Source organism: Conger conger, chromosome 5 (genome assembly GCF_963514075.1).
Source record: "Conger conger chromosome 5, fConCon1.1, whole genome shotgun sequence".
Taxonomy (NCBI): Eukaryota; Metazoa; Chordata; class Actinopteri; order Anguilliformes; family Congridae; genus Conger; species Conger conger.
Window position 1 is genome coordinate 56804507 of NC_083764.1, and position 21176 is coordinate 56825682.

Below are 21176 nucleotides of genomic sequence, written 5' to 3' on the forward strand. Positions count from 1 at the left end.
AGCTTGTGTGTTGCCATCCAAACGACAGAGCCTGATGAAAGTTTGGACTTCAAAACAGGATTGCGTTTGAAGTGCTGGTGTCAGAGGGGGGGTTTAGAGTTTCACTTTTTTCCCCTCTCTCTCTCTCTCTCTCTTCTCCGCAGGACTCGACCTTCTGAGGATGACCCGGCAGTGACGTCGACCTCCCCTCCCCCGCCACCCGCCAAAAACCCGTCCCCGGAAACCTTCCGCCGCGACCCGAGCAGCCTCTTCCTCCTCCTCCTCCTCCTCCTCCTCCTCCTCCGCCCGCGTCTCTCTCGGCCCCTCCCCCCCAGGCCCCGCCTTCTCTCCGGCCCCCTCCCCGTTCTCGCCCCAGGAAGCTCGCCTCCCTCCCCCCCGTCGCCCAGATGGACTTACACCGGGCCGCGTTCAAGATGGAGAGCTCCTCCTACCTGCCCAACCCGCTGGCCTCGCCGGCGCTGATGGTGCTGGCCTCCACCGCGGAGGCCAGCCGCGACGCCTCCATCCCCTGCCAGCCGCCGCGCCCCTTCGGCGTCCCCACCTCCGTGGACAAGGACGTGCACCTCCCCTTCGCCAACGGCTCCTACACCTTCGCCTCCATGTACCACCGCCAGGGCGCCGTGCCCGGGGGCTTCCCCAACCGCGACTTCCCCCCCTCCCTCCTCCACCTGCACCACCAGTTCGCCCCGCCCAGCCTGGACTGCTCCCCCATCAGCATGCTGAACCACAGCGGCGTGGGCGCCTTCCGCCCCTTCGCCTCCCCCTCGGAGGAGCGCGACGGCGGGGGCGGGGGGTACCAGTCGGCCTTCACCCCGGCCAAGCGGCTGAAGGGCTGCCTGGAGGCCGAGGCCTCGCCCCACCTGCGGTATTCGGACGCCGAGGGGAAGGAGTACGACTACGGGGGGTCGCAGATCCCCACCGGCTCCCCCGGCTCGCTCAAGGTGGTGGTGGACGAAGCCGGGAAGAAGCTCTTCGCCGTGTCCGGCCTGCTGTCCGACCGCGAGCCCTCGTCCAGCCCGGAGGACCGCATCGACCGCTGTAAGTACTAACCCCAAACCGCACCCCGAACCGTGCTTCTCACCGTCGACCGCAGGCCCCGCCCTGCGGGCCGCTCTCAAGCCTGTCGTCAAAGTGCTCTGTGTTTTTCCCGCCAAACAGGTGTGAAAAAACTTCAATGTCTTAGTTCTGTTACTTTTTTGGCTAAATGAGACAACAATGGTACGAATGAGGTAAGACGGTTTGACTCGTTTCAAAGTGGGGTAAGCAAACGTATCTTAAGCAGACAGAAACTTAAAGCAAGCCGCTTGAGAGAAAAGAAATCTTATCACGAGAGTATTAAGACGCTCATTTTCTGCAGTGTGTGTAAAAAAACCCGTCGGTGTACGTATCTCCGGCTAGACCAGGCTCGCCACAAACACACAGTACACGAGAAAACAGCCTGAGGCGGGAGGAAAAAACACATCCGCTGTCCGCGGTTCCTTTCTACTCTCACACGTCCTAACATTTACGGGCTCCTGGGAAACCCGACGCAGGAAGTGCACTGAACTCGCGTCGGAACAGGAGACCGCGGCGGTGTCAGCCGCGTAGCGCTCTCCCGCGCCGTGGGAACAGCACACCGCGCGCGGTACAGAGGTGACATCACAGTGCCAGCTCCGCCGCTGACACGGTTCTTCACTTTTCAGCCGTTAGTTTACCGCTCCTGTCTCCTGGGGGAAAGGAAGGAGAGGACGGAGGGAAGCCATTACTGGAGGATGTCTCCCAGGGAGGATTTTTTGGAGAGCGAGGTATCTAAGAATAGCGGTACCTGCTCCTGCCGAACGGCGCTGAGGAGCATTAAGGAGCTTGCCGTGGGGGGAAGCCTGTGGGGTTCAGTGCCAGTAATCTGTCCCGTGAACCCCGGCTAGAAATACAGTAGCAGCCACTGTGAAATCCAAAAACAGTTCCATGGGCCCGCTCAGGTTTAGTCTCACCAGCTCCGACTCGCTCTCCCGCTCTCCCTCTCCTCCCCGCCTCCCTCATTCTCTGTCTCTCTCTCTGTCTGTCTCTCTCTCTCTCTCTCCGTCTCTCTCTCTGTCTCTGTCTCTCTCCATCTCTCTCTGAAGTCTTATAATACTCTCACTGCCATTCTCTGCCAAGCCTCTCTCTCTTCTCCTTAACGATGCGTTGCTTTCCCCTTCTCTCTTCCTTTCTGTCATTTCCTCCCTCTCTCCCTCCCCTCTGTTACCGTAGGGCTCACACACATCTCCGTCTCTCTCTCTCTCTCTCTCTCTCACTCCAACCTCCAGTCTTGACGCATTGAGTTTCACTCCAAAGTATTAGCGCTGAAATATTATCACTCCCTGACCAGTGGAGTTCATTTGGCCCGCTGCACTTTTTGGCTTGTTATGAAGCTGCCAGCCTTAGCTCTCAGCTTCCTCATCTGTTTTACTGTCCTTGTGAGGACCGCACAGCCAGCCCATTGAAGAGCCTGGGGATCCAGCTTCACACACACTCTCCCGCTGTCTGTTTTACACGGCGGCCATTTTAATTTTTTTGTTTTTTTTGTTTTACTTGCTCAGGTAAATTTTCATGGTACAGCCAATGGTGAAATCTGTACTGGGATTCAAACCCATGCCCCCTTGGTGCGCAGGCTTGCTGTAACCACTCCTACTGTTAACCCCACAGAAGCGCATGTAGGGTTTTTTTTGCCTAATTTCCGAGAGCCTTCTTCCCTCTGAACTGACACCCGATACAAGACGTGGTACTGGTTTAATCAACGTTGGCATGCTTACAAGATGTGTTCATTGGTTTCTGACAAAAACACTCGACAAGTGTCAAGTGTAGCAAATCTAGTTACTGTTCAGTGTCTTTGCCTTTTATGGAGTTCAGGTCAAAAGCCTTCAAATTTGAAAGAGAGGAGAAAAAAATCTCAAACGAAACATCCCTTAATCATCGTGGCGGATTTTCTCTCCAAATAAATCAGGAATGCCAGGCTCCAAACTTTTGAAATCAAAGGTGGAAAAGCCAGCGTAGAAGATGACAACAGGGGGGTGGGACGCTGCTAAACCCAAACCCCACCACCCCCCACCCCGCCCCGCACGCACTCTCTTCAAAGCCCTCCATCTGATACCGCGACAGATTGGAGAGAATGCGTCAGTCTCTCCCGCGATTGAGACCAGGAGCTCATTAGCTCGCCCAGAGTGTGGGAGGGAGAGGAGAGAGAGGAGAGAGAGAGAGAGATCTGAACCCCCCCATCTCTCCCTCCCTCCCTCCCTCCCTCCCTCGCTCCCTCTCCCTATGGAGGAGTGCACAGTGGATGAGACGCAGATCAAATCAGAGAAGGGTTGGGTACGGAGGTGTGGGGGTGTTGGGGGGGGCGGGGGTTCGGTGACGGGCGGCACCTGATCACACGGGAAGACAAGCAGAGGAGCTCTCGACACCGTGATTGACAGCTGATGAGAGCGGGAGAGGGGGGAGAGAGAAAATAGAAAGAGAGTTATTCTATATCAAGGGTTTGCGTCAGCAGAGTGTTGGAGAAGTTGTTTATAGTTTGGCGGCTGTAAGTACGTGGGTGGGGCGGGATGGAGGTGGGGGGGGGGGGGGGTTCTGGAAGGGGGTTGGGGGAGTGAGTGGGGGACCCAGGAGGAAAGTAGGGCACTTGATTTTGGGGCGTTTGGGTTATACCAACAGGAATTAGCGGGGTTTCGCTGGAGGCTGTAGAACCTCAGCGCTCTCACAATTACCCAGCTCCTTCACACCAGCCCGGCCTCCTCGTCTGCGCTAAGCTGACACTCAGACCGCTAGATTAAAACCAGCTCTCCCAAAACCCGGCTCGGTCCGGTCTCCCGCCCGCATCGCAGCGGGGGGATTAAGGCGAAGAGAGAGAGAGAGGGAGAGGGAAAGATGGAGAGAGAGAGAGAGAGCGACAGTGAGACATTTGGCTAGACCGTAATATACCACTCAGAAAAGCGAACCTCAAAAACCGAGGAAAGAGACTCAAATCGGCGCTGAACTCTCAACCCAAATATGCCTCCATTGCTTCATCAGAGAGAGAGAGAGAGAGAGAGACGGGAGGAAGAAAGAGACAAGAGAGAGAGAGAACAAGAGAGACAGGAGAGAGAGGAGGAAGAGAGAGAGACAGGTGAGAGAGAGAGAGAGACAGGAGGACGAAAGAGACAAGAGAGAGAGAGAACAAGAGAGACAGGAGAGAGAGGAGGAAGAGAGAGAGACAGGTGAGAGAGAGAGAGAGACAGGAAGACGAAAGAGACAGGAGAGAGAGAGAAAGAGAGAGACAGGAGGGAGAGAGGAGGAAGAGAGAGAGACAGGAGAGAGAGAGAGAGAGACAGGAGAGATGGATTGACCAGAGGAAGAGAGAGAGAGAGAGAGACAGGAGGGAGAACGGCAGAACTGAACGCCAGTACTCAGAATTCCCAGCATGGCACGAGCAGTCACTGGTCGGGATCGACTTCGGATGAAAAAGAAAAGGGGATTTTGAGGGCTGTGGAAGCTGTTTTTTCTTCTTCTTCTTCTTCTTCTTCTTTGGTAGCTGTATCTAATTAGATTAAAGCCGCAGCCACCAAGAGCTCTAATGCAATTGAATTCCCAGCACTTTTATATAAGAGACTTAAATTGGGTTCCTCCAGACTGAATAGCGTGCTGTGCATTGTCACCCCGGGAACAGTGACCTCTCTGTCTTAAGCTCCGCGTCTTCCCAGTGGAGCGTCGGCCCTCTTTTATTTACCTTCCTCCTGTCAGCCATTAGGGCTCTTTGTAAAACGCGCCATCAAAACAAAAATATCGCCGCATTAGCCTAAACGCCGCTGTCGCGCGCGGCTCCGGAGCAGCTTGTCGGTGTCATCCGTACATTTAGAGGCTTTGCGCGCGGATCTGGCTAATTCCAGTCGATTATGTATGCGGCCGTCGGACTCAGTTGAGTTAAAGCGGGTGATGTTGCTGACTGTGAACGTGGGGACTTAGGCCAGTCGCTGTTATTCAGAACACATCGCCAGCGGAGGGAAAAGGGCACGTTAAGAGAAATGAACTTGAGGGAGTGAAGTCTGCCGAGTCGGTCTGGTGGAATCTCTTTGTCTCTTGTGAGATGTATGCATTGCGAAGAGATGTGGGTGTATGTCTGTCTGTCTGTGTGTGAGTATGTGATGTTCATGCGTGTGTATGTGTGTGTGTGCATGTGCGTTTGTTTGTGTGTGTGTATGTGTGTGTATGTTTGTGTGCGTGTGTATGTGTGTGTATGTGTGTATGTGTGTGTGTGTGTGTGTGGGTGTGTGTAAGTGTGTGTGTGTGTGTGTGAGTGTGTGTGTATACGTGTGTGTGTGTGTGTGTGTGTGTGTATGTGTGTGCGTGTGTATGTGTGTGTGTTTACGTGTGTGTGTGTGTGTGTAAGTGTGTGTGTGTGTGTGTATGTGTGTATGTGTGTGTGTTTACATGTGTGTGTGTGTGGGTTGTCATCACCCCTCATTAGCGTGGCGGAGTGAAGGGCTGAACCTCCCCTCACAGTCTCATTTAGAGCCGGACCCAGCGGCCTGACGGAGCGAGAGAGCGAGAGACAGATTAAAGGAGAGATAAAAGAAGCAGGGAGAAGGAGGGGATGAGCAGCCGGCGGAGGGGGCTGAGTCGAAACGCAGACCCCGGCTTCCTTCCTGTGCAGCCGAAATAAAACAGAAAAATCCTAAAGACAACAGAACCCGGCCACGTGGGTTTCCTTCCTGACATGACCCACCCCTGCGCCGTTTCGGCCTGTCTCCATAAATTCCCCCTGATTTACACCCCCTCCCCGTTCCCCCCCCCCCCCCCCCCCGCGCCCCGCGGGAAGCCCCACACCCCCACTCCGGACCGGCCGGACGGGAACCTGTCATCGATACCGAAATGGATCCCGCTCTTAAAATTCCACGCGTGTTCTTCTCCGCGGCCTGTTTTACAACACGTCCGCGCGGCCTCTGCGCGTGCCACTAATCACGCCTGCCCGTCGCCGTATCGCCCTTCTGTTCGGGAGAATAAGTGAAACAAGGAGAGGTCGCGCCCCCCTTTTTATTTCTTATCGAACATCGTTAGCCGTTCCCCCGGAATGCAGATTCTTTACGACGCGGCCTCCTAATTACCGCCCCTGACGGCCCCCGCCGTAGCGCCCGCTAGCCGCCCGCGCGTTCCCGGCGTCGCTGAAATCTCCCCGATCGTCTGTTTTTCTCGTCGCTTATCCGTCCGTCCGATCGTCTCCCCCGTCCGTCTATTTTTGGCTCCCAATTACGGTGCGGCGGCTGGTTTCCCGCGCCTGCCTGCCTCTCTCCGCGCCCGTTGATCTCGCCGTGCCGGATCTGTCGCGGGCGGCCAGGTTATTTTGCCGTCCTCGTTTCTCGATGTTCAAAAGAGCAGTGGGCTCTGACAGCTGTTTAAACATGTCGTCTTTTTCAAAGAGCAGATGTCTTCGGCTGGGCCCGGGCTAGCGCGCCCTGTTTGTTATTCTTTGGGAGAATATTGGGAGCTGGGGAACGACTGCGTGGAACAGACACAATAACAGAGCTGGGCCTCGAGCCTGCGGGAGGACTGACTGAGAGAGAGAGAGGGAGGGAGAGGGAGAGAGAGGGAGAGAGAGAGAGGGAGAGAGGGAGGAGAGGGAGAGAGAGGGAGTGAGGAGAGGGAGAGAGAGGGAGAGAGAGGGAGTGAGGAGAGGGAGAGAGAGGGAGGGAGTGAGAGAGAGAGGGAGTGGGAAGGAGGAGAGGGAGAGAGGAGAGGGAGAGAGGGAGTGAGGAGAGGGAGAGTGGGAGAGAGAGGGAGAGTGGGAGAGAGAGTGGGAAGGAGGGGGAGAGAGAGAAAGTGAGAGAGAGAGAGAGAGAGGGAGAGAGAGGGAGTGAGGAGAGGGAGAGAGAGGGTGGGAAGGAGGGGGAGAGAGAGAGAAAGTGAGAGAGAGAGGAGAGAGAGAGAGGGGGGACAGAGACAGAGAAAGTGAGAGAGAGAGAGAAAGTGAGAGAGAGAAAGTAAGAGAGAGAGGAGAGAGAGAGGGGGGACAGAGAAAGAGAAAGTGAGAGAGAGAGAGAAAGTGAGAGAGAGGAGAGAGAGAAGAAAGAGAGAGAAAGAGAGAGAGGAGAGAGGGGACAGAGAAAGAGAAAGTGAGAGAGAAAGTGAGAGAGAGAAGAAAGTGAGAGAGAAAGTAAGAGAGAGAGGAGAGGGGGGACAGAGAAAGAGAAAGTGAGAGAGAGAGAGAGAGAGAGAGAGGAGGGGGAGAGCAGGGAGGGGAAAGTCTTGGTTAAGGGTGAAAAATGATGAAACGCAGGGACATCTGACTACGTGGTTGGCGTTAATATTTCCCAGCTCATAATGCCTGTAATGGAACAGGGAGTTGAATCAGTCGCCACTTATCCCCGATCTGCCCATTTTCCCGTTATCCTCCTAATACTGAAATCCCTCTGCAGTCCAATCCTTAATTTTTAGAAATTGTACACATAAGTTACATTACGCAGGCATGGACAATTGCAGCAGTAGGCTTAGGCAATTTTCGACTAATAGCACTTATATCAGCAGAGGCTTTAAAGTAATTTCCTGTTGGACGATCCCGGCGTAAGTGTAGTGAATGGCTTCTCCGCAAATTGTCGCCGTCTCGAACCGGGGGAGAAGCCGGCCGGTTGGATAACGATCGGCGTCTTTCCTCGTCTCTTTCCGGCGTTTGAGGAGTTAAACAGCCGGAGCTCTCCGAGGAGATAAACGTCGTCGTCCTCACCCACCGAAACGGGAGCCCCCCTACCCCTCCCCCCTACCCCCCCCCCTCCCGTCACGGTCTGGTGGCCAGGTTAAGTTAAGTAAGAGTGTTCTAATAATTAGGCTGCTGTGGCTTTGGGCCGTGCTTACCCAGATGTTAAAAGGCTTGTCCCATCGTGCTACCCCACCTCCCCACCCCCAGTCAGTTGGTCCCTGGCCTCCGAGGCTTTGTTTGCCTGTCTTTCTGCCACTCAGCCTGTCCTCCTCTCCGGCCACGGCTTGTCGGTTCGGACGACGCGTCTGGCGACCGCCGTGGACCGAGCCTCGATGACGTGTGCCGGGATCGACCAATCCGGAGCAGCGGGTGTTTCACCAGTTTTCCCAGTGCCCAATGGGTGTACCCCGTCACGTTTTTTCGATGAGCGGGTTGAGAACGTTGCCCCACCTCACAGCTGGTGCTTGTTTATCTCTCTTAAATGAGCAGATTTCATCAAGGCTTCTGCAAGGTTGGTTGGCCTGACACACTTATCCTAGGCTCCTCCCACTTGAGACCTACACCAATCAGAGTCTTATTTTGTAACAGGCAGCGGGACTCCATAACCTACTCACCTGCCCCAGAAGCCTGCAATATAATTGCTCGTGCACAGAACCAGCATATTTACAATAAACATTGTACGCTCTTTCGTGTAAATAAAGTGTACTTTACGACCTGATATTCAGCACATTGATTTTCCTTCTTTCAGTGACCGCTCCATCATCACACAGCCCCCTTTTTTAAAGAAAATGGTTTCTCCTACATTTCCGGAAAGAATCATTTTCGTGCCTCTGAGCGGTTGGCTGTGGAGCGGGTTATATTGCCAGCAGATGAGGGAAATGTGTTTTTTTCCCCCCCTCTCTGTGGATGCGGGACGTTGACTGGGAGGGGGGTTGGGGGGGGGCGGTTGCCGACGGCAGCAGGTGTCAGTCCGCCCGTCATGAATGCGTGAGAGAGCGGTGGGCCGGGCCATTGTGCCGGGCGGGCGGCGCGGCGCAGATCACGGATTAACGCTTCCTGCCTGGGCCTTTGTTGACTCGGGCACTTGAATTGGACACAGATTGGTGGGCAGCCTCCATTATTGAAATGAGCTGTGGGATGCACTGTTAGGGAAATGAACGGGGGGGGGTGGGGGGGCGGGAGGGGGGCGTTAGGGGGGGGTTGGGTGGATGGGTTTGGGGGGGGGTGGGGGGTAAATTAGATGAGGAGCGACGTCCGCCTACCAGGAGCAGCTGGGGCCCGCCGCGAGTAAACAGCCCTCCAGAAAATGCGCGCCTAACGTTGCGGCAACGTTAGCGCCAGAGCGGCTCAACGTTAGTTTTGAGAGTGGCTGGTTCGGCGTTGAAATGCCGTCAGTTCCCGTTGGTCCGGACTGCAGTTGTATCAGGAGCATGCGTTCAAAGCCTGGGCTTCTCGCTCAGACCTGTTGAGTTATCTTCATGGAAGCTTCTGAGCGGTCGAGCCAAGACGTGTCTGAAGAATCCACCATCGCACACCATGCATTTCCCCCCTCTCCCTAACCAGCTGCAGAACCCCCAACCCCCCCCCCCCCCCTGCTCATAATGGCCTCTCCCAGGCCCCGGGTCAGCCCCTCCCCCCTGGGCGGTGATGTCACCAGACCCAATAAAAGCAGATGAACCGGCCCACCGGGCCCAGTGCAGTCGGGCAGCTGGCACGGGGCTTTGTTTCTGTGTGGCCCTATCTGTGATGCCAGGAGGGCCGGGCACCCCGGCGTCTCTCCCCTCCCCCCTGACTCCTCGGGTTTTATTGGTCTCTGTTCCCCAGTGAGCGGATCCGCTGTCTGACTCCTCCCGAAGCGCTGCCTGAAGCCTCTGCTTGTTTTTACTGACAGACACAAACTAATGCAGATGTGTCGAAAGCCGTCTTCCCCCCTGAGGGCCCACAAAGGGCCCCCGAAACAGAAGGGCCCCGCCAAAGGGTTTCCCATCAGGGTCGAGGATTTCCTCTCCATCTCCAAAGGTGTAGGAATCAAATTAGTACACAGGTGTAGGTATCAGTACCAGACCTGGGTCAAATACGTAATTGTATTGGAACCTCTCCGGAAGTGCAAACCCTGACTTCTGGTCCTCTTGGTTGGCCTAATTGCACCAGGCAAGATCAATCGAGCACAGAAAAGTATTTATCCAAAACAATCACAGGTACCTATTCAGGTAGAGGAACCACATTGGGACACAGATGGAGAAACCAATCAGAACACAGGTGACAGAGCCACTGTTTGACCCAGCTAGCCTCTGCTCATAAACGGGCGTTTGTTTAAACGTCGCGCGTATAATTCCTAAAAAGTCCGGGGACCCCGACACGCAACGGTATCAGTTACGACCCCGATCGTCGAGCGCGATTTCCCCCCTTCCCCTCAGACGGTCCGAGCCCCCCCCCCCCTTCCCCCCGCGCGGGGTGGGGATGTTAATCACGCTGACGGTGACACGCTCTTTTACAGCGGCAGATAAAGCGACTCTGCCCCCATTACGCTCAGCGCTTTTTATTGGAGTATCTCTTCAAACGCCGCACAGATACCGCATGCCTGGCGGCTACGCCGGAATTCTAATTGCGGAGCCTGGGGGTGAATTACTGTACGCGCCGATTACGAGCCTGTTCAACAGATGACACTGTAAAAAGACCGGGAATTTGGGGGGGGATTTTTTGATGGGAATCTCGAAAAAATGTCAAATGCAGACTGCATTCTAACACATCAGGTCTCGACAGCCTTGTCGTACGCGCGAGAAATATAATAGTTCTAAATTTGGCGGAATATACATCATTGACACTTTTAGCTTTTTCTCCGAGGAACCGATACCATGGAATATTCTGCCAAAAAACAATACTCTGCACGTTGTTTCATAAATTATTCGGTGATGACTGATTACTTGATTATCGTGCCTTATGGCTGTTTGAGAGTTGCCGTGGCGAGTGCTGAACAGAAAATGTGAGGGTTTCTACAAATAAACACAGTTTCTCTGTATAAACACCACTTCTATACATAAACACAGTTTCTCTGTATAAACACCGCTTCTATACATAAACACAGTTTCTACACATAAACACAGTTTCTCTGTATAAACACTGCTTCTATACATAAACACAGTTTCTACACATAAACACAGTTTCTACACATAAACACAGTTTCTACACATAAACACCATTTCTACACATAAACACCGTTTCTACACATAAACACAGTTTCTCCGTATAAACACAGTTTCTACACATAAACACAGTTACTCTGTATAAACACAGTTTCTACACATAAACGCAGTCTCTACACATAAACACAATTTCTACACATAAACACAGTTTTTTCACATAAACACAGTTTTTACACATAAGCACAGTTACTCTGTATAAACACAGTTTTTACACATAAACACAGTTTTTACACAAACACAGTTACTCTGTATAAACACAGTTTACACCCATAACACAGTTACTCTGTATAAACACAGTTTACACACATAAACACAGTTACTCTGTATAAACACAGTTTTTACACATAAACACAGTTACTCTGTATAAACACAGTTTACACACATAAACACAGTTACTCTGTATAAACACAGTTTTTACACATAAACACAGTTTCTCCGTATCGCTGACAGACCCTGGGCGGGTTTCTTGCTGACACACATTATAAAGTGTTGCCATTTCCTCCTCCTCCATGTCACTGTCTTTCTAAATTCCCCCAGTCCAATTAATTATTTAGCGGCATGTATCATGTATTTACCTTTGTAATCTATCTGTCAGCGCATCTATTGATTCAGTCCTGCACTCTAATTGGGCATCTTCGCTCCACAGCGATCTCATATTTAAATTCAATATCTGTCACTGCCTCTCGCAGCATATTAGTATTTTTGTTAATCATCTTTTTCTTTGTTAGTTTTTTTTTTTCTTCCAATGTGATAATCAGTCTCTGCTGCAGCTTAGGAAAAAAAAATGTCCTTGGATGTGATTACACTTCCAACGAGGGAAAAAAAGAGGAATATTTTATTTTTAGTGATTAGGGTTGGAGTGAGATGGGATAGAGATGCGGGGGATGGGGGGGGGTGAATCTGTAGGAACAGCTGGAGGGCATATCCCCCCCCTTGTACTTTTTCAAAGTCTCCCTCCCTAATTTTTGCCCTCTCTTGCTCTCTTTCTCCTAAGTTTATACATTTCTTTAAATCCTTTTATATCTCTATGTCCCCCCTTCATGTTTTGTCTCAGATATAATTATAACAAAATGAGCCCTTCTGGCCTTTTTTTCCCCCGAGCATGATGGGAAACTAAGAAACGAGAGTAAATGTAAATAATCTCATGCTTTCCATGTACCTCCACTTCATTCTCCTGTTCTATTTCTCTCTCCTTCTCTCCCCTCCCTCTGTTCCTCTCCCCCTTCCTCTTTCTGTATCTGTATCTCTCTCTTCTCTCTCATTCTTCCTCTCTTGTCTGGGTTTAGTTAGACCAGGCCGCCCTGCGGAGGCCTGTGTTGTTGTTTGGACTTTGAGATGTGGAGCAGGTTGCACTGAAGAGCCTGGCTGGGCCTAGATTCAGCCAGTGCTGCACAGCCCCATGGTAGAACAGGCAGGGTGGCGGGCGGTGGCACTGTGAGTCTGCTCTGGACCCCCTCGGAGAGGCCTGCTGGGGGCGCTTGCAGCCACCGGGGCACTTAAAGTGGCACTTAACCAGGCCCCCCACCCTTCTCCCTATTCCTCTTAATGGGATACAGCACTGTTCTCTGTTGTCTTCTAAAAAGGCTGTGGAAATAATTTAATCTGGTGGCCCTGTCGTTTGTCGAGAGGTATCGCCCGCGCAAGCATTCGCGTGTTTGCGCGGAGGTCTGTGCGCGCGTGTGCGTGTACGTGTACGTATGCGTGAGAAAACGAATGCGTGTGTGTTCGTGTTTGAGCGAGCGCGTGAGCGTGCGTGCGTATGTGTGTTTGTTTGCGTGTGTGTACACGAATCTGTGTGTATATGCCTGCGCGCATGCGTTTCTGTGCCTGCATGCGTGTGCGTGTATGGGTTCCCGTGCCCGCGTACGTGTGCGCATGTGTGTGTGTGAGAGTGTGTGTGAGGCCCCCCTGGTCTTAAGTAGGTTGATCTAGCAGCTGATGGCCCTCTCCCCCCCCCGTTAATCAGAACAGATGCGTCAGGCCTTCTCTGGGCCCGGGGAAACAGAAGAGGCCGACAATCAGTAAACACTCACTGAGTTAATGACATCAATCAATGGCCTTCTAAAACAGCAATTTGATAATTACAGTCATCAACCTTCACCGCGGTATTCATTACCAATAAGGAGCTACAGTAGGAGGCCCCCTCCTCTTTTTAACTTATCGTTTCATTCAAACCGTATCGATTCAGCATCTTATTATCTCTGCAACTGGATACGTTATATAAAACCCTGGCGCATGTGAGTCTTACATCACCGATTATAGCGTTTAACAATCCCAGACAAACATCTATCGAGATTACGCGGTCTTTTCACCCGCCCATTTAACGTCAAAGCTTGGGTATTTTATCATTTTAAATCTAATCAATATGCAATAACTCAATTCCGATGTAAAATCGTGCTATTTAGTTTATGGCCAATATTCATGGCTATAATGCGCCATTATTTAATTAAAACATCAATCTGTGTATTGTTATGGTTTTCCGCTAAGCATCTGTATTGGGAATGACAATTTGTGCGCCATTTTCAGAGCTATCCCTCCAGAAACTGAAAATGAAGTAATTGTACAAGACAGGAAATGGAATCTTCCCCTCAATTTATAAATTGCAGTGGTACGTAAAACAATTACGACAAAAGATAAATATGAGACAAGATGCAATTATTATTATGTGCAATGTTCTCTGGCTCCCGTAACATCAATGCATCCTGTAAGACAAAATGTTTTTTTCACAACGTATACTGTGAAATAATGTGCAAATCGTTTTAGAAGCAAAATAATAATAATAATAATAATAATGATAATGATAATGATAATGATAATGATAATGATAATAATAATAATAATAATAATAATAATAATATTTATTTATGCATTACCTTTTAGTATGTTCAATTCACATTAAAAAGCAGTGCAAGCAATTAAAAATAAAACGAAGATATGCTGGTGTGTATAACAGTCATGTGACGTATCAGAAAAAAGCTACAATTCTGAATATTTAATGTTAATAATAATAATAATAATACATTTAATTCAAATTCATTTTCAAATGTTATTAAATGTTTTAGCAAATCTAAAAGTCCAGAATCTTAAGAAAGCATTAAAAAAATACAAAACAAAATAACAAAACAAAAATAAAGAACAATTCAAACAAGCAAAATAACAAAAATAACAATGAGAGAGACGAACAGTGTAAACTATTAAGACTAAAAAAACAAACAAACAAATGAAAATAACTAAGCAGGAGACGGCCAGTGTAATGACAGTCAGATAAAATGGCGGATGGATAAATGGGTAAATGTTGGTAAGGTCTCTGAGCTGACGGTGTTTTGTGAGCCCGGCATGGGTGCGGGCCGTCACCGTGCCGACCCTGTTTCAGTGGGGTGGGGGGGGTGGTTTTGGCTGCTGGCTCCTCGGGGCGTTCTTCCATGCAGGTTGTGTAATATCGCGTCCTGGTGGCAAAATGCACAGAATTCCTCTGGGTGGGATGAGGGAGCAGGGATGGGGTAGCTCCAGGGGGGCGGAGAGGGGGGGGCTGTGTTTGAGAGCAAATCTGTCACCTCTCCCTGAGCAACTACCCTTATGACCTCTATGCAGAGAGATATTGATTTTCCAGTGCTCTTTTTAAATGGCGGGGGCTGGGGTGGCTGGGGAGGGGGGGTTTTTTCGGCTGGGAGTGTAGGCTCACTGTAGCTAGCGCTCTTCTCCCTCCCTCTTTTTTTGAACTTAAATGTATCTCCCTCCTTTCCCCGGGGCTTATCGAACTCACGCAGTCCCCACAACTACTTTTAATGTCATTAAAATATCATTTAATTTCATTTAACGGCAATGAGGGCCCACTGCGCGGAGGACACGGAGAGGCAGACGGAGAGAGCGAGGGGGATTATGGGTTATCGGCAGCCAATCTCCTGCTACTTTTCCTGGATCATGGATCCCTTGTAGTGGATCAGAGCCTCGATCCACAGCCACTTCAAGGCCAGGCAATGTCACTGCACAAATCTATTTCATTTCAATCCCACCCAACACAGAGAGGGGGATCGTTTTTGAAGTAATGTTGGGCTGGCAGATAACGGGTGAGGGGGGGGGGGGATTAAGACCCCCTTTTCATCCCTCTGTGGCTTCCACTGCCCTCCCTCACAAACGGATAAGGGAAGAAAATATGTCTATATATATTCTTTTTTTTTTTCATCTTTTTTTGTGCAGTAAGGCTCACCGATATCGCGACCATCACTAATAACATGCAAAGACTAGCACTAGAACACTGGTACGCAACGTAATGAAAACTAGCGACAGTTTTATTACTTTTTTCCAGCCGCTCAAGCAAACGTATGTCATTTTGCCGTCGTCAGAAAATGCATTTTCCTTCTTGTGTAAAAACTGCGAAACATTTCCCGGCGCTCGGAGCCAGGCTGTGGGAGGGCGGTCCTGGCGGGACTGCGTCTCCGCCGGGTTTCCGGGGTTCCTGTCTGAAGCGCTAACACCCCAGGAACGGGGAAGGGAAGCTGAATCGCTCCAATCGATGATCAGCTGAATCAGGCGGTTAAGTGGCTGACTGGGAGGAAAGCTGGCAGACGCTTGTCCCTCCAGGCCCGGGGTTGAGTATCCCCGCGTAACCGTATATAATTTAATCAGCCGCAAAATGTGTTCTGCATATCCAGCTACATAAAGCGATAACGAAACAAAATGTCTCCTCCCTCCCTTAGTTTATGGGTATTCCCTCTACGCTGAAGTGCAAGTGTTTCAGCATCAACAGAAACACCCGGTACCGCTCGAAGTACCCATAACTCCCGATCCAATAGTGCCGAAACATCAAAACCCCACGGAGAGCCGCGATTGGCCGCGCGGCGCGAGGTCGTCGGGAAGGCGCGCCCCCTTCAGACGCACCACGGATGCGCGGGACGGCCTAGGACACGGTGTTCCGGGGTAACGCGGTGCACGCTGGGACGCGGCGTCCTCCGGCGATGTTAACGGCTCGTTCAGAAGCGCTTGTTTTCGCAGCGACCGGGTCCGCCGCGCGTGCTGGGCTGCGTTTGTGCTGACACACACGCCGCGGCCAGCAGACACACAGACCGCATTCACCAGGGACGCCCGGCCAAACCGCATTCAGCAGGGCGGGGCCGCACCGAAGCTCCCTGAAAATAAACACCGACTAAACCAGACCCAAACCAAAATATGTTTTTTTCTACGTACTGCTACGTATACGCGCGGATATTTTTATTTATTTTTTACCCCCCTCTGTACTACCGCACTATGCACTGTATCTGTTCTGCCTTCTGTACGTACTTTCTGCTTTTTACTCTTTTTACTTTGTCAGTCCATCTTAGGCTCTGGAAAGACGCAATATAAATAAAATATATTATTTATTTATTTCATTATTTATTACTATTTAAATATTTGGACTGTTCAGTACAACTTAAATTGAAACAAGAATGGTCAATATTCGGAACATCTCTCAATGTTATTTCTAAACTCCAGCAAAGTTTATATACTGCTCCGTATATTTGTGTATATTTATATATATCTTTTAATTTGTAAAACATATCTCTATATAGCAAAACTGTGCACTACGGCTACTTAATAAGACACAATAATTTAGAACATCGCTCTAGTAATATTTCTCAACAACTAGCAAAGTTTGCAAGCTATTTAATTTATATAAGTTATATACTGTTATATTTACTGTATATGTCTTTAAAAATGTTTTGGAATAAAAAAAAAAACTCGATATAGTAAAAGTGTTCAGTTTGAGTGAAATTGTTCAATCAGAAAAATGGCCAATAATCAGAACATCACTGCAGTAATATTTAAAAACTCGACTAAACTGAAACGGGTGCCGGTGGCGGGAACGTGCTAGCGCACACGCGCGTCGTGTCCGTGTCGCCCCCCCCCCCCCCCCGCGGAGCCTCCCTCGGCCCCGGGCCCCGGGCCCCGGCGTCCCCGGCTGCTCCGGTGTTAATAATATTCTGTCGATACATCGCCGTGCCGACCCGGCCGTCCCGCGGCGGGCATCTGTCATCCGGCGGCAGAGCCCCGCCGTCAATAACCCGCCAGAATGCTAATGGTGGCATTTAACCGCGGGCTGACAAATGAACCGCGGCCGCTCGCCAAGGGTTAAATATTCATCATCCACGCCCAGCGCGGGGCCCCCCCGCTGGCCTACGGGAAGGGACAGGGGCCAAAAAAACCCAGCCTAGGATGTGCAGACATCCTTTTTGTGGAGTATTTCTCAATATTGGGTGGTGGGGGGGGTTGTCGAGGTGGGGGTGGGGGGGGGGGGGGGAGGGTGCTGGGTGGTGTGGGGACGGGGGTTCTCCTGCTTTGAACTGTGTGTGTGTGAGATAGTGTGTGTGAGCGAGAGTGTATGTGTGCGAGAGTGTGTGTGTGTGTGTGAGTGTGTGTATATATATGTGTATGTATGTGTATATGTGTGTGTGTGTGAGAGTGTGTGTGTGTATGAATGTGAGTGTGAGTGTGTGTGCGTGTGTGTATATGTATGTGTATGTATGTGTGTGTGTGTGTGTGAGAGTGTGTGTGTGTGTGTGTATGAATGTGAGTGTGTGTGAGTGTGTGTGTGAGTGTATGTGTGTATGTGAGTGTGTGTGAGTGTGTGTGTGAGAGTATGTGTGTGTGAGAGTGTATGTGTGCGAGAGTGTGTGTGTGTGTGTGAGTGTGTGTATATATATGTGTATGTATGTGTATGTGTGTGTTTGTGTGAGAGTGTGTGTGTGTATGAATGTGAGTGTGAGTGTGTGTGCGTGTGTGTATATGTATGTGTATGTATGTGTGTGTGTGTGTGTGTGAGAGTGTGTGTGTGTGTGTGTGTGTGTATGAATGTGAGTGTGTGTGAGTGTGTGGGGTGCTCTCTCTCCTGTGTTCTCCTCCTGCGATGATGTCAGGCGGTTTGTTCTGATCAAAGCCCCAGCAGCTCAGGACAAGGGGCTACAGCAGGCGTTTGGTGTGACTCCCACATGAAAGACCCGGCAGCCTATACAGGCCCGGCCCGGCTCTGTCTCTCTCTCTCTCTCTCCCTCTCTCCCTGTCCCTCTCTCTCTCCCTCTTCCTGTCCCTCTCTCTCTCTCCCTCTCTCTCTATTCAGGCTGTCCATCAGCGGCTTCATAAATAATTCATTGCACTCTCCCTGATGCCTTGTCACCTTGCCTTCTTATTCGCCACCTTGTCTCCTTCCTCTCACTTCCTCCGCTCTGTTCTCAGTGTAGCGGAACCCTCCGGGAGCCTGCTCGACTGGGACCACACACCCCGCGCCTCCTACGCCCCCACACACCCTCTGCACCTCCTGCACCCCCCACATACCCCCCTGCCCCTGTCCCATAACCCCCCTCTCCAGCCCCCTACTCCCGCTGCCTTATAGACCGCCGGCCGACTCGGCGCCCCGCTGAAAAAAAACAGCTCAAGCTAGGTTTTGAAACAGCTGGCAGCCGGTTGACCAGTTCAGGCCAGCTCCATACTCAACATGGTTTGACCAGCTCAAGCTGTGTTTTGAAACAGCTGGTAGATGGTCATTTCAAGCTGGCCATAGCTGGATTTTACACCAGGGTGGTCATTTACTTGTTCATTTTTGGGCCACAATACTGTGGCCTGTTATGTATTTTGTTAGATTAATGTAATGTTGACGTTTTTGAGGGGTGGTTACTTTTCATTTGGTGCGTTTAATTTTTAAAGTTGGTATCGACTGCGCGGTTCAGATTTTTCGCCTGGAGGCAGTGCAGAGAACATAAAGCCGTAAAGTAAATGAAGGCAAACGAAGTGTTATTGTCCTCATGAGGCCCTCCGGAAACTTCCGCTCCTACCGGACCCCCCCGCGCGTTCCCCATTCCCCACCCCCCCACCCCCCCGCTCCCGCCTCACTGGGAGCCTCTCACCCGGGACGACCGCGAACCCACATCCGTGGTTACCTGAACATTACCGAAATTACTAATCCACTTTCGCTCCTCTCTGTTCACTGGGAGGACGGCCTGAGATTGTATTCCTCTGGCACACGCGCGCGCGCTCTCAGGAGCGACTGAACACCCCCGGCACCTGTAAAAAGAACAGGCCGCATTATACGTGCTTATCTTAGAGTTACTGAGCCCGTTTTCGCGTCCGTGTGACATTAACGGAGAAAAGAGACGGATGGGTTTTTTTTAGTTGTGTTTACGTAAAAACGCGGAAAAGACGCATCGCGGCTTAGCGTCCGTAGCGAAGCGACGCCTCTCGCTTTGAGTATTCGGAACGAGGCCTTCCTCAGCCGGGCCCCGGCGATGCTGTAGACACAGCCAGAGCTCTCGTGGGATAGGGGGGTGGTGATTAGGATTCTGGGAGTGTGTGTGTGTGTGTGAGTGTGTGTGTGAGGCGCAGACAGTAGACAGGGTCTGCCGGTGAGTTGAATGGTCTGTCAGCAGCACTCAGAGCAATCGCTGGCCGCGATTAATACATTTCACAAAATGTCCCCTCCACTCTAGCTGCCAGCCACACAGCTGCCCTGCTCTGTGGGGCTCGGCGGTTAGTGCATGCGCGGTTAGTGCGCGTGGTTAGTGCACGCAGTTAGCACGCCCGGTTAGTGCACACAGTTAGTGCAAATGGGTAGTGCACCTGGTTAGTGCACATGGTTAGTGCACGCACAGGTAGTGAATGTGGTTAGTGCACAGGGTTAGTGCGCGCGGTTAGTGCACACACAGGTAGTGAATGTGGTTAGTGCACGCGGTTAGTGCGCGCGGTTAGTGCGCGCGGTTAGTGCGCGCGGTAGTGCACACGGTTAGTGTGGAATCAGCAGCGGTACATGAGGGGAGGATCAATCACAGGGCGCTGATGAATTAGATGCACCAGCACCAGGGCGGGGCTCAGAACAGCCTGCAGGACACAGGACACAGTGCTAACAGGAGAGAGGGTGTCCTGGTGTACCCCCCCGAGTGTAACGTACCGCCCACAGCACACACACTCACACACACCACCTGAACTACACACACATACACACACACTCACACACACACCACCTGAACTACACACACACACACACAAACACACACACACCACCTGAACTACACACACACACACACAAACACACACACACCACCTGAACTACACACACACACCACCTGAACTACACACACTCACACACACCACCTGAACTACACACACTTACACACACCACCTGAACTACACACACTCACACACACACCAACTGAACTACACACACATACACACACCACCTGAACTACACACACATACACACACCACCTGAACTACACACACATACACACACTTTCATACACACATCACCTGAACTACACACACATACACACACTGTCACACACACACATCACCTGAACTACACACACATACACACACTTACAGATACACACACCACCTGAACTACACACACATACACACACCACCTGAACTACACACACATACACACACCACCTGAACTACACACACAAACACACACACACCACCTGAACCACACACACATACACACACCACCTGAACTACACACACACATACACACACACCACCTGAACTACACACACATACTCACACATACACACACACCATCTGAACTACACACACATACACGCACATCACCTGAGCTACACACACATACACACACCACCTGAACTACACACACATACACACACTATTATACGTATGCCTCCTGTTGAACACACGCACACACACACACCCACACAAACACTAACAAACAGACCCACAGGCCCACTTACCCAAAGACACACTTATACAGGCACTCACACACACAGTCTTACACACACACACACACACACACAGATGTGCTCTCACTGTGCTGATCTGATGACATCCACCTGCGGTCCATAATCCACCCCCACACACACACACATGCAGACAGCCGAATGGATCTCAGAGGACCGTGAATTTTGACATGTACTAGGAAACTCATGTAAAATGGCAGCTAAAATAAGGATTTCATCAGCTTTAGCTGAGGGGCAAAAAAAAGAAAAAACTTGAGAAAAGTCCACGGCGGGTGTTATTTATGGGACAGCTTCTGCTCATGCCAAACGCCGCCACGGAAAGCCCAAATCGAAAATTGGGGCCGTCTGCCGGTTAAACCCCGCGGTCGTCTCGGAGACGGGCGGAGCGCTGAGCCCCGGAGTTTAGACGAGGTCACGCCCGGCCTCCCTCGCCACACCTGGGGCGCTAACAATGGGACGCGCGGCGACAGAACAAAGTACTCCCGCGCTCGCTCCCCCGGGGGGGGGGGGGGGGGGGGAGTGCGGCTGCTTCTATTTTCACAGGGCAGGAAGGAGGGGAAAAACGGAGGAGCG

The 21176-nt window shown here is 51.2% G+C and overlaps 1 protein-coding gene across 6 annotated transcripts in view; it reads left to right on the top strand.

Annotated features, from left to right (window-relative positions):
- The first annotated feature begins 386 nt into the window (after positions 1-386).
- Positions 387-21176, top strand: part of rnf220a (ring finger protein 220a) — a 156490-nt gene continuing 135700 nt past the window's right edge. For all 6 annotated transcript variants that reach the window (XM_061243749.1, XM_061243750.1, XM_061243751.1 and 3 more), the window contains exon 1: positions 387-1038. In XM_061243749.1, the coding sequence (XP_061099733.1) occupies positions 387-1038 (652 nt within the window). The remainder of the gene's footprint in view (positions 1039-21176) is intronic.